This window comes from Mandrillus leucophaeus, unplaced genomic scaffold (assembly GCF_000951045.1).
Source record: "Mandrillus leucophaeus isolate KB7577 unplaced genomic scaffold, Mleu.le_1.0 Scaffold21, whole genome shotgun sequence".
NCBI lineage: Eukaryota > Metazoa > Chordata > Mammalia > Primates > Cercopithecidae > Mandrillus > Mandrillus leucophaeus.
Genome location: NW_012102143.1, coordinates 2,287,639 through 2,300,546, shown reverse-complemented (window position 1 = coordinate 2,300,546; position 12,908 = coordinate 2,287,639). Strand labels below are relative to the sequence as shown.

General features: G+C 44.2%; 2 protein-coding genes and 1 pseudogene across 9 annotated transcripts in view; all 3 read right to left on the bottom strand.

The window, feature by feature from the left end:
* LOC105539817 (UDP-glucuronosyltransferase 1-3-like) overlaps positions 1–2,664 on the bottom strand; it is an 11,452-nt gene extending 8,788 nt beyond the window's left edge. Inside the window, 2 exon segments of the mRNA XM_011980271.1 lie at positions 1,786–2,243; positions 2,246–2,664. Coding sequence (XP_011835661.1) covers positions 1,786–2,243; positions 2,246–2,651 — 864 coding nt within the window. The 5' untranslated portion in view covers positions 2,652–2,664.
* The window catches only part of LOC105539813 (UDP-glucuronosyltransferase 1-8), a 175,354-nt gene that overhangs the window by 52,581 nt on the left and 109,865 nt on the right, over positions 1–12,908 (bottom strand). The gene's annotated exons all lie outside the window — the stretch shown is intronic.
* Positions 9,455–11,283, bottom strand: LOC105539818 (annotated as a pseudogene). Its single transcript, XR_001006107.1, has one exon. The product of XR_001006107.1 is annotated as a UDP-glucuronosyltransferase 1-3 pseudogene (transcript).

Below are 12,908 nucleotides of genomic sequence, written 5' to 3'. Positions count from 1 at the left end.
TTTATTGTGGCACTATTCACAATAGCAAAGACCTGGAACCAACCCAAATGTCCATCAATGATAGACTGGATTAAGAAAATGTGGCATATATACACTATGGAATACTATGTAGCCATAAAAAAGGATGAGTTCATGTCCTTTGCAGGGACATGGATGAAGCTGGAAACCATCATTCTCAGCAAACTATCACATGGACAGAAAACCAAACACTGCATGTTCTCACTCATAGGTGGGAATTGAACAATGAGAACACTCGACACAGGCCAGGGAACATCACACACTAGGGCCTGTTTGGGGGTGGGGAACTCGGGGAGGGATAGCATCAGGAAAAATACCTAATGTGAATGACGAGTTGATAGGTGCAGCAAACCAACACGGCCCATGTATACCTATGTATCAAACCTGCACGTTGTGCACATGTACCCTAGAACTTAAAGTATAATAATAAAAAAGAAAGAAAGGAAGAGAAACTGCAAGAAAAGGGCAACAGTCACTATTTAAATGCCATCCCACTTTTCAACAATTTTACAAACCTAATAAATACATATTTTATAATTGAATAATTACATTGCATAAGGGGGAAAACCACCAATGAAAAAATCATCATGTGGTTTGATCAAAAAGAAAAATGAAGCTTAGAGTCTTTCGCAATAATACCTATGTTAATAAAAAGAAGTACGGAAATAAGAATACAAAGGGATCTAAAGTCATGGAAGTTCATATACATTCGGTGAATATGACATAAAAAGGCTGAATTCTCTCACAGCGTACATGGCACACCAAGGAAAAAGAAACAATATTCAGCTCCCAGAGTACCATTTCAATGAAACCCAAATATTCTGGATTAATGAAGGCTGCCTGTGAAATGTTTGGTAAAGGAGTAGATCCCTTTATAGAAACATGGAGTGGGATAGGGTGGATTTGGTGATGTGATGAGCCTCTCCTGAGAAACGCTTCCCTTCTTGGACACATGTCCATTCATCACTGTCCACAGCTTTACTGGGCTTATAGATACACAGTCTTATCTCCTCCCCAGGCCCTTCCGCCATTTCTTGATAATTTCAGCATTACAAGTAGAAGACTTATTTGAGATGCAACCATCACTGTGCCTACCAAACTCTGAGATGTCCCCACCTAATGCACCAGACCCCAAATCCGGACCAGAAAATCTTTTGTCAGCACAGATCCCTGTCTGGAAACTGAATTTCATGTGTCATTCTCTAATCACAGACATCCATCCCAACTTAATTGCACCACTTCCACTGAACTGAGTCAACCTCTTTGACACTTCTACTTCCTTTGAGTGCTTAGGTCTCCTGTGGTCACCTCTCTATCTTTCGCAAGACAGGACCACTAAAAATTATTATGTCAACAATTGTAATTTGCTGTTGCATCATCTTTCCCCTGAAAATCACACAAGCAAAAAATCCAGGATGGATCGGTTCCAAACGTAGTGTCCCTATTCCTGCCCAGCTGAAGGACATGCACAACCATGAAGATGGTGCTTTCACAAACCAACAGTCTCCATGAGTCACACTAGTCCTTGTCCATCCTTTGACAAACATTCTTGTCTACTTCTTCTTCCTTGCAGTGACCATTTAAAACCTGAAATACACTACTAGAGACCACTTAACAGTTTACCTCACTGAAGGCTATTATGACAATGAGAAGCAGAAATGAAATCTTTGGAAAGATAAGTAGATATGGAAGCAATTGTAAGTAAACACATTTTTTAAAAAAGTGTTTTGCCTGGCACTTTGATTGGATGAAGGCACCAACACAGACCTGAGATAGTGGCTTCCTGTTGGCACAGTTGATGCCCCCAATGAAGACCACATTGGGCATGATCGGCCTGGGGTAGTCCATCACAAAGTCCCCTCGGAACAGCCACACGGATGCATGGCTGAGAAGATCCACCACTGACACCTCTCTCTGAAAAAGCTCAGAGGCAAGGCTTGCATAAGGAGCAAAAACAGCATGGCAAATGTAGGACAGGGCCAGAGGATAGAGCATGTTCTTGACCCTTTGCAGGAATGTCATGTGGTCTGAATTGGTTGTTAGTAATCTAGGAATATAGGAGGAAGGGTTTGGACACTGTGTGCCCTTAAAGTCTAAATCACATAGAATGTACCTCAAAAAAAACACAGCAGGAATCGACAGGTACTTAGCCAGCACCACCCCACAGAGGTTAACGGGGTCTGTTAACACCACATCAAAGGAAGTAGCATTCAGGTGCCTCATTAGGTCTCATTATGCAGTAGCTCCACACAAGACCTATGAAAGACCAAAGATATATTGTTCAAAATTGCCATACTTCTGAAAAATTTCTTCAGAAAATATCCTGTTTTAAAGCACAGTTGAGTGTGGCCCAGCACAAAACCATCAAATTCATCCTGGGTCCATGGAATGGCATAGGTTGTCAGGGTGAAAAAGTTCTCTTCTTTGACGTGCATTTTCACCTCCGGAGTGAGGACCACCGCCTGGTGGCCTCTGGCATGGAGCTCCCGCACGGCCTCCCGCATGCTGAGCCAGTGGCTGCCATCAATGGGCACCACCAGCACCTTTCCACTCTCAGCCCAGGGCTGGACACTGAGGAGGAGCAGCAGTCCTCTGGCCAATCGCGTCAGGGGAACCTGGAGTCCTGCGGCCATTTCAGCAGAAGCCACTGACAACTGACTGTCCACCCCACGCTGTGCATCCTACCTTTGCTTTCTTCATCTTAATTACCTTGTCACTGAGCCACCTAGCAAATCAACACGCAATTGGAAGACAGAGTGCCCTCCTCCAGTTAATTATTAACCATTAATCTATCATTGTTTTTCACTGTGGGCCCCACACTGGAAAAGACCAATCATGCCTATCTTGAAAAAGTCATCTGACCCTGCGCTCGCTCTGGGGAACATCCAAGTTTACGCTCTTGTTTCTTATCCAATTCCCAACACAAGGCTGTGAACACCCATTTCATGTCACTGCCTCCTACTTCTCTGTTAACCACGTTTATCAGGCTGCAGCTGAGGTCTGAGGAGTCAACATTGCCCTGGTCCCTAATCATATGCTCTCAGCTGGATGACCCTATTTGCTAACCCTTAAAACTCTTTCTTCTCCTGTATAAGTAACACAGCACATCCAAGAAACAGACAACATTGCTAAGCAAACTTTCTCTAGCAGGGACTGGGGAGGCTGGCTATTTGGTTTTGGTCATTTTTTGCAGCAGGATATTTATTGTAAGGATCAAAGAGGACTCTCTCTGAAGTGGCTGTCAATATATAAAAAGCTGCAGGGAGGCTGAGCTCAAGATGTGATGATCGGATTCTTGGGAAAGCTTTGTTGAGAATTCTCCATCTACACCATGGGATAAGATGTGCTGCTGTCTAAAGCACACATGGGAAAGACAACCCTAGCAAGGACCCACGGTGGGTTCAGGGAGCTCCCTGCTCACCAAGGGACCCGGGTTAACTGGAGCCTGGCCTCAGATCTTGCAAAGTCTGAATTTCTCTTCTGAATGCTGAAGGCTCCAGTCTTCTGCAAGTCTGCTTAGAGACTAAAGTGTCCATTCACCCAGGCCTTTATTTCATCCTGAAGGTTATGGTCAGGGTTTTCTCCAAGTCAATCTAGCACCAAGTTCTGATAAGAATGGTTCCTCCAGAACAGAACGGGCTGCACAATTTGTGGGGGCCCTAGGTCAAATTTCAAGATGGAGAATTAAATGTGTGCCTTTCTAAGGGAGATACCCTGAGCACTCACAAGGGTCTCATGCCCATGAGGCTCGTCCTGCTCCAGAAAGTCACTCCTGCATGTGCTCGAAGATTGCTGATGCCTCCTTGTCCTAGTCGCCTCAGGATGATGTGGGCAGGCTCTCTGGGGTGTGCACTTTCTATCTCACTGCCTCTGTGTCTTCTTGCCTGGCTGTGTCTGCCATTGCTGGTGAGACTGAGGCTTCCCTTAGGGAGAAAGTTACTCCCATGAGAAGTCCACATTCATAACATATTCCACCCTTGGACAGAACCCATGGGACAGGCAGTGAATGGAAGCATCTACCAGGGGGATATCCAGCTCAAGGGCAGCACACTCAGGATGGAACAGAGAAGGCGGGTCTGCAAGAGCTTTAGGAACTCTCCAGTAGAGGATGATTCCTGGGGAGTTGTAAGGACATAGAGCACTAGAAACGGATTCTCAGCTGTGGGTGCAACATCTCAGCCTCTGAACTATTCCTCCAACCCCCTTAAAACTATATGCCTCCTAAGCACCCTCCTGGTGAGCCCAGGTGAGGGGTGGAACACGCTTGGGAGGGTGCTCTTCCCACATTCATGGGCTCCTGTGTTCTACCTCCAAGTAGTGGTGTTTTATTTAGACAGTGAAGTCATCTGATTCTTGTCACATGTCTGGGACTCCCAGACTCTGGGGAGGCCCATGTACCTTGGAAGATGGTGGTACTCCAGAGACCTAGGGGGCCCTGAGGAGAGCAGAACTATGGGGAGGGAGGAGCTCCTGGTGCCTGGGAAACAGGAGGAGCTGCCCAGGGCATCAGCTTCCAGGGTCTGGAGATGAAGAGGGGTCTGGGCTGCACAGATAGACTTGGAGCCATCAGCATATGTGGTGGTTGAAGCCATGGGTGTCAGTGAGGTCACCCCAGCAAAGTCCAGAGACAGAAAAAGCCATCCCGAAAGCCTGACCTGTGTGGTCTTGTTCCCCTCTGCCAATCTCACAGAGCTAAACATACAAACTGGAATCCTTTAACATTTGTAAGAGAAGACAGAAACAAATCTTCACATCTTGGAGAAGACAAAGATTCCTTAGGGTACAAAAACTACAAATGGTAAAACTTGCTAGAATGAACCTCACCAAAATCTAAAACTTTTGCTCTTTGAAAGGTATTGTTTTTTAAAAATTAAAAAAGGAAGATCAGGAGAAAAGGAGATAATTGAATGGTAAGCTGATAGCTCTGAAGGCTGGAGAATAGAACTCTATGGAAGACAGGAAGAAAAATTTAAATGGCCAAATAGAGGAAAATCTCCTAGCTTTGAATACGACGTGGGTTTCACTTTAAGCTTAGTGTCTGTGGTAGGCAGAATCACAGCCCCACGAAAGTATCTACATTGTAGTTCCTCAAACCTGGGAATATGTTCCATTACAGATGGAAGAGACTTCACAGATCTGGTTAAATTAAGAGTTTTGAGTTGGAGAGATCATCCTGGATGTCTGGGTGGGACAATGTAATCACAAGGGCTCTTACAAGTGAAAGAGACAGGTGTAAGAGTGGGAGACTTGAAGACGCTGCACTGCATCGCCCTAAAAATGGAAAAGTACCATGAAATTCCAAAATGAATAAGGAAAAAGGAAATTTCTGTTAATATGAGCTTACATTCAGCAGAAAGAACAAGATTAAGAACAGACAGAATCAGAATGCCGACATCAAAAGAAACTACGAGATTGAAGCAATTTTGATTTTTGTTGTGTTTTAAATAAATAAATAATTTAAAAAAAAACACAGGTACTGAAACTCCCGAGTTCAGTGATCCTCCCACCTAAGCCTCCCAAGTAGCTGGGACCACAGGCGCATGCCACCGCACCCAGCTTTTCATATTGGAGTTTTAAAAAATGTTTTCTAAACTTTTTAAACAAGATTTCCACATGCCAAAGAAATTTTTATTTTTTTGAAATGGGGCCTCGCTCTGTCACTCAGGCTGGAGTGAGGTGGCATGAACATGGCACACTGCAGCTTCCACCTCCTGAGATCACGTGATCCTCCTGCCTCAGTCTACTGAGTGGCTGGGACCACAGGCATGTGTCATCGCAACTGGATAATTTTTTGGTTTTCTGTAGAGATGGAGTCTCAGCATGTTGCCCAGGCTGCTCTCAGACTTCTGGGTTCAAACAATCCTCCTGCCTCAGTCTCGCAAAGAGTTGAAATTACAGGTATGAGCAACCCACCTGCACACAAATCATTTTTAAATGAAAAGAGATGGAGAATTTAAAAAAATAACATAGGAGTAGCAATATTGGTATCAGATAAAACGGATTTTAAGGGTTATTATTTAATGATAACAGCAAACTATGTGAAGAAAATACAAGTCTCAAACCTACATGCACCGATCTAATCACTACGTATAAAGCAAAAACTATTCAAGTACCAAAATATAACTGGAGCAGAATTTGTTATGTAAGGGGATTTTTTAAAAGACATTCTTCCCAGAATTGGGCAGGATCAGTAGAGCGTCATTTAAAAGATAGAAAAATTGGCCCAGTGTGGTGGCACACGCCTGTAATCCCAGCACTTTGGGAGGTCGAGGCTAGTGAATCACTAGAGGTCAGGAGTTTGAGACCAGTCTGGCCAACATGATGAAAGCCCATCTCCACAAAAAATTTTTAAAAATTAAAAAAATAGCTGAGCATGGTGCTGTGCACCTGTAGTCCCAGCTACTTGGGAGGCTGAGGCAGGAGAATCAGTTGAACGTGGGAGGTAGAAGTTGCAATGAGCCGAGATTCCACCACTGCACTCCAGCCTGGGAAACAGAGTGAGACTCATTATCAAAAAAGAAGAAAAGGCCGGGTGGGGTGGCTCAAGCCTGTAATCCCAGCACTTTGGGAGGCCGAGATGGGTGGATCACGAGGTCAGGAGATTGATACCGTCCTGGTGCCTGTAGGCCCAGCTACTCGGGAGGCTGAGGCAGGAGAATGGCATGAACCCGGGAGGCAGAGCTTGCAGTGAGTTGAGATCGCGCCACTGCACTCCAACCTGCGACAGAGCGAGACTCAGTCCCACAAAAAAAAAAAATCCAAAAGCTAGAATTGTAGTTGTGTCCATGGAACATTTATAAACATTGACCATATTGTTGTCACTAACTGCATAGGACTACGGAGCACTAGAAATGTGGCTATTCCAAATGGAGATATGCTGTGTCAGACATACGCTAGATTCTGAAGACTTAACAAGAATAAAACTATATCAAATAGTTAAGTCATAATCTCATACTGAATACATGTTGAAAGGATAATATTTGGGATACATCTGGCTAAATAAAATGCATTATTCAAATTAATTTCAGCGGTTTCTTTTTTGCTGGTTTCTAACATGCCCACCAGAAAAGTTTAAATTATGTATGTGGCTTACATTATATTTCTATTGGACAATTCTGCATTAGACCGTCAAGGTAACCTATTAAGAATTTTTTTAAGTAGTGTCTTCACAAGAAACATTCTTATTATAATCCAAAATAACCAGAAAAAATAAGAAGGAGATGACTACAAAATTATTAACGATATCAGAATTAGGAAACAGACTTACAGACAGTCACTGCATCAAAGGAGAAATTTTAAAACTGATATTTAAATTATCTAAAAGCAGTGACAAGAACAGCAATTTTTACCAAAACCTGAGGGACACAGAAAAAGTTTTACTCAGAGCCCTCAATATTTCATTAAGGAAAATCAAATGTAAAGAAACGTAACATTCCTCTAACGCAGTTACAAAAGCAGCTACAAATTAACCAAAAGAAACTAGGATGAAATCATTAAGGCAAAAATAAGCTGCAATTAATGAAACAGAAAATGAAACAGTAAAAAGAATATACAAATTCCACAGTTATTTCTTTAAGAGGACCAATCAAATAATTCAACCTATCATAAACTTTAAATCAAGGAGAAAGAGAGGGAGAAAAAGCATAAGATTTTGACTGTGGTCTTGGATATTTGCAGAAAAATTTCAAATCTAAGGGTCAACCAAACCAAGTGAGTAAGGGTGACAAAATAACAGGGAAATTAATGTAATAAAAATGATAATGGCATGCCTATCACAGGTAATACATGATAAAGATTTTGGTGTAAATGATCTATCATGCACTCAGTAAATTGGCATGAACGTGGCAAAGGTCTCCAGGTGAAACACCTTGTTCTGCAGGAGTCTTTTAAACTCTAGTAATGATGATGACAGTTCTTCCTCTAAGAGGCCTAAGGTGATCTGTGAAAATTCTTCTTTATTCACTTGACCCAGAAACACCACAAAATCATGCAAATCAAGGGGTTTCAGTTTTCCTGTTCACTTAAAGGACATTCATGAAACTACCCAGGCCATCAAGCATATGCATATACAAAGAGCCACCAAGTGTCTGAAAGTTGTCACTTTACGGAAGCAGTGTGTACCATTTCAATGTTGCAATGGAGGGGCCGGCAACGTGCCCAGGGCCGAACAGTGGGGCTGGACACAGGGTCGGTGGCCCAAATAGGGTGCTGGATTTTAGATGCGCATGCTTCAAAATGCAAAGCATAATGCTGAATGTCAGGATTTAGGTGCAGATTCTCTCATCATTAAGCATATCCAAGTAAACAAAGCATCCAAATGAGCCATGGGTCTTGCAGAGCTCATTATTGGATTAACCCTTACATGACCCCCACTGCCATATCAAGATGATTTTTACTGATAAGGAACAAATTGTTCCTAAACCTGAGGATGAGGTTGCACAGGAGAAAAAGATATCCCAGAAGAAACTGAAGAAAAAAAATGCCTCTGGCTCTGGAATAAATTCAGCTTAAAATAAATGCAATAAAACTAAAATAATAATAATATTGATAACACATAATATTTATTGGGTGCTCTCTATAACAATATTAAAACCACAATGGTTAGGGTACCTGTCCTAGGTCACATAGCTAGAAAAATGAGAGGGAAGATTTGAGCCAGTGCAGTTCAGTCTAAAGAACATATTCATAGTGAAAAACCAGAAGAAAAGAGCCACAGTCACTATTCAAATGTCTTCCTAATTTTCTACATTTTTACAAATCTAAAGAACATATATATTTTTTACAGCTCAGTAACTACATTGCACAAGGGGAAAAGAAAACCAGTAGAACAAATACCTTGTGGTTTGATCAAAAACAAAAATAAAGTTTAGTGTCCTTTGCAATAATACCTACACTAATAAAAAGAAGTACAGAAATAAGAATACAAAGGACCTAAACTCATGGAAGTTCATATAAATTCAGTGAATATGACAAAAAAGGGCTCAGTTCTCTCACAAGAAAGATGGTTCCCTCGCTGGGTACGGTGGCTCATACCTGTAATCCAAGCACTTTGGGAGGCTGAGGCAGGCAGATCACATGAGGTCAGGAGTTCAAGACCAGCCTGGCTAACATGGCAAAACCTCGTCTCTAGTAAAAAAAAAAAAAAAAAATAGCCAGGAGTGGTGGCATGTGCCTGTAGTCCCAGCTACTCAGGAGGCTGAGGCAGGAAAATCTCTTAAACCTGGGAGGTGGGGCTGCAGTGAGCTGAGATGGGGCCACTGCCCTCCAGCCTGGGCTACAGGGTGAGACTCAGTCTCAAGAGAAAAAAAAAAAAAAGGATGGCTCTCTCAATGGATTCAGAACCAAACTCATTGGTGTGTGAATTTGGTTTCTCAGATCCCAAAGTACTATCTCAATGAAACCCAAATACTCTGGGTTAATGAAAGCTGCCTCTGACATTTTTGGAAAAAGAATAGATCTCACTATAGAAACTTGGAGTGGGATACGGTGGGTTTGGTGATGTGCTCAGCCCCTCCAGAGAAACCCTTTCCTTCTTGGACAGATGTCCATTCATCACTGGTCCCAGCTTCACTGGGCTTATAGGTTCACAGTCTTATCTCCTCCCTAGTCCCTTCCACCCTCTCTCGATAATTTTAGCATTACAAGTAGAAGAAGGCCCTTTTGACATGCAACCATCACTGTACCTTCCCAACTCTATGATGTCCCCACATCATACACCAGACCCCCAACTCCTGGTCAGAAAATCTTCTGTCAGTACAGATCCCTCTCTGGAAACTGAACTCCATGTTTCATTCTCTGATCACAGACATTCATCCCACCTTCACTGTCCCACTTCCACTGAACTGAGTCAACCTCTTTGACACTTCTACTTCCTGTGAGTGCTTAGGTCTCCTGTGGTCACCTCTCTATCTTTGGCAAGACGGGACCACGAAAAATTATCATGCCAACAATTATAATTTACTGTTGCATCATCTTTCCACTGAAAATCAGGCAAGCCAAAACCCCAGGATGGATCAGTTCCGAATGTAGTGTCCCTGCTCCTCCCCAACTGAAGGACATGCACAACCATGAAGACGGTGCCTTTACAAACAGTGTCCGTGAGTCACAGCAGTCCTTGCCCATCCTTTGATAGACCCTTATCCGTACCTCTTCTTCCTCTCAGTGACCACTGAAAACCTGAAATACACTAGTCCCCTCAACAGTTTATCTCACTGAAGACTGTTACAACAAAGAAGCAAAAATAAAATCTTTAGAAAGATAAGTAGATATGGAAGCACTTGTAAGTAAATACATTTTTTAAAAAGTGTTTTGCCTGGCACTTTCATTGGATGAAGGCACCAACACAGACCTGAGATAGTGGCTTCCTGTTGGCACAGTTGATGCCTCCAATGAAGACCATGTTGGGCATGATTGGCCTGGGGTAGTCCATCACAAAGTCCGATCGGAACAGCCACACGGATGCGTGGCTGAGAAGATCCACCACTGACACCTCTCTCTGAAAAAGCTCAGAGGCAAGGCTTGCATAAGGAACAGAAACAGCATGGCAAATGTAGGACAGGGCCAGAGGGTAGAGCATGTTCTTGACCCTTTGCAGGAATGTCATGTGGTCTGAATTGGTTGTTAGTAACTTAGGAATATAGGAGTAAGGATTTGGACACTGTGTGCCCTTAAAGTCTAAGTCACATGGAATGTTCCTCAAAAAAAACACAGTAGGAATCGACAGGTACTTAGCTAGCACCACCCCACAGAGGTTAACCGGGTCTGTTAACAGCACATCAAAGGAAGTAGCATTCAGGTGCCTGATCAGAGCCTCATTATGCAGTAGCTCCACACAAGACCTATGAAAGACCAAAGACATATTGTTCATAATTGCCATACTTCTAGAATATCTCTTCAGAAGATGTTCTGTTTCAAAGAACCATTGAGTGTGGCCCAGCACAAGACGATCAAATTCATCCTGGGTCCATGGAATGGCATAGGTTGTCAGGGTGAAAAAGTTCTCTTCTTTGATGTGCATATTCACCTCCGGGCTGAGGACCACTGCCTGGTGGCCTCTGGCATGGAGCTTCCGCACGGCATCCCGCATGCTGAGCCAGTGGCTGCCATCAGTGGGCACCACCAGCACCTTCCCACTCTCAGCCCAGGGCTGGACACTGAGGAGGAGCAGCAGTCCTGTGGCCAGCTGTGGCAGGGGAACCTGGAGTCCTGTGGCCATCTCAGCAGAAGCTATCAACAGCTGACTGTCCACCCCACGCTGTGCCTCCTACATTTGTTTCCTTCACCTTAATTACCTTGTCACTGAGCCACCTAGCAAATCATCATGTAATTGGAAGACAGAGTGCCCTCCTCCAGTTACTTATTACCTGTTCGTTAATCTATCATTGCCTTTCATTATGGGCCCCACCCTGGGAAAGACCGATCACCCCTATCTTGAAAAACTCATCTGACCCTGCGCTCACTCTGGGGAACATCCAAGTTCAAGCTCTTGTTTCTCATTCAATTCCCAACACAAGGCTGTGAACACCCATTTCATGTCACTGCCTCCTACTTCTCTGTTAACCACGTTTATCAGGCTGCAGCTGGGGTCTGAGGAGTCACCACTGCCCTAGTCCCCAACCACATGTTCGCTGCTGGATGTGACCCTATTTGCTAACTCTTAAAACTCTTTCTTCTCATATATGAGTAACACAGCACATCCAAAAAAGGTACAACATTGCTAAGCCAGCTTTCTCTAGCAGGGACTGGGGAGGCTGGCTATCTGGTCTTGGTCTTTTTTCACACAAGGATGTTTCTTGCAAGGATGAAAGAGGACTCTCTATGAAGTGGCTGGCAATATTTTAAAAAGCTACAGGAAGGCTGAGCTCAAGATGTGATGATCGGATTCTTGGGAAGGTTTTGTTGAGAATTCTCCATCTATCCCATGGGATAAGATGTGCTGCTTTCTAAAGCACACATGGGAAAGACAACCCTAGCAAGGACCCACAGGGGTTCAGGGAGCTCCCTGCTCACCAAGGGACCAGGGGGAGTTGGAGCCTGGCCTCAGATCTTGCACAGTCTGAATTCCTCTTCTGAATGCTGAAGGCTCCAGTCTTCTGCAAGTCTGCTTAGAGACTAAGGTGTCCATTCATCCAGGCCTTTATTTCATCCTGAAGGTTATGATCAGGCTTTTCTCCAAGTCAATCCAGCACCAAGTTCTGATAAGAATGGTTCCTCCAGAACAGAACGGGCTGCAGAATTTGTGGGGGCCCTAGGTCAAATTTCAAGGCGGAGAATTAAATGTGTGCCTTTCTAAGGGAGAGACCCTGAGCACTCACAACGGTCTCATGCCCATGAGGCTCGTCCTGCTCCAGAAAGTCACTCCTTCGTGTGCTCGCAAGATTGCTGATGCTTCCTTGTCCTGGTCACCCCAGGATGATGTAGGCAGGCTCTCTGGGCTGGGCACACTTTCCATCTCACTTCCTCTCTGTCTACATGCCTGGCTGTGTCTGCCATTGCTGGTGAGGCTGAGGCTTCCCTTAGGCAGGAAGTTACCCCCATTAGAAGTCCACATTGATAACAGATTCCACCTTTGGACAGAACCCATGGGACAGGCAGTGAATAGATGCATCCATTAGAGGGACACCTAGCTCAAGGGTGGCATATGCAGGATGGCACAGAGAGGGCAGGTCTGTAAGGGCTTGATGACTCCCCAGGGGAGGACGACTTCTGGGGATTTGTGAGGACACAGAGCACTAGAAAGGGATTCTCAGCTGTGGGTGCAACATCTCAGCCTCTGAACTATTCCTCCAACCCCCTTAAAACTGTGTGCCTCCTAAGCACCCTTCTGATGAGCCCAGGATGAGGGTGGAACGTGCCTGGGAGGGTGCTCTTGCCACATTCAAGGGGCTCCC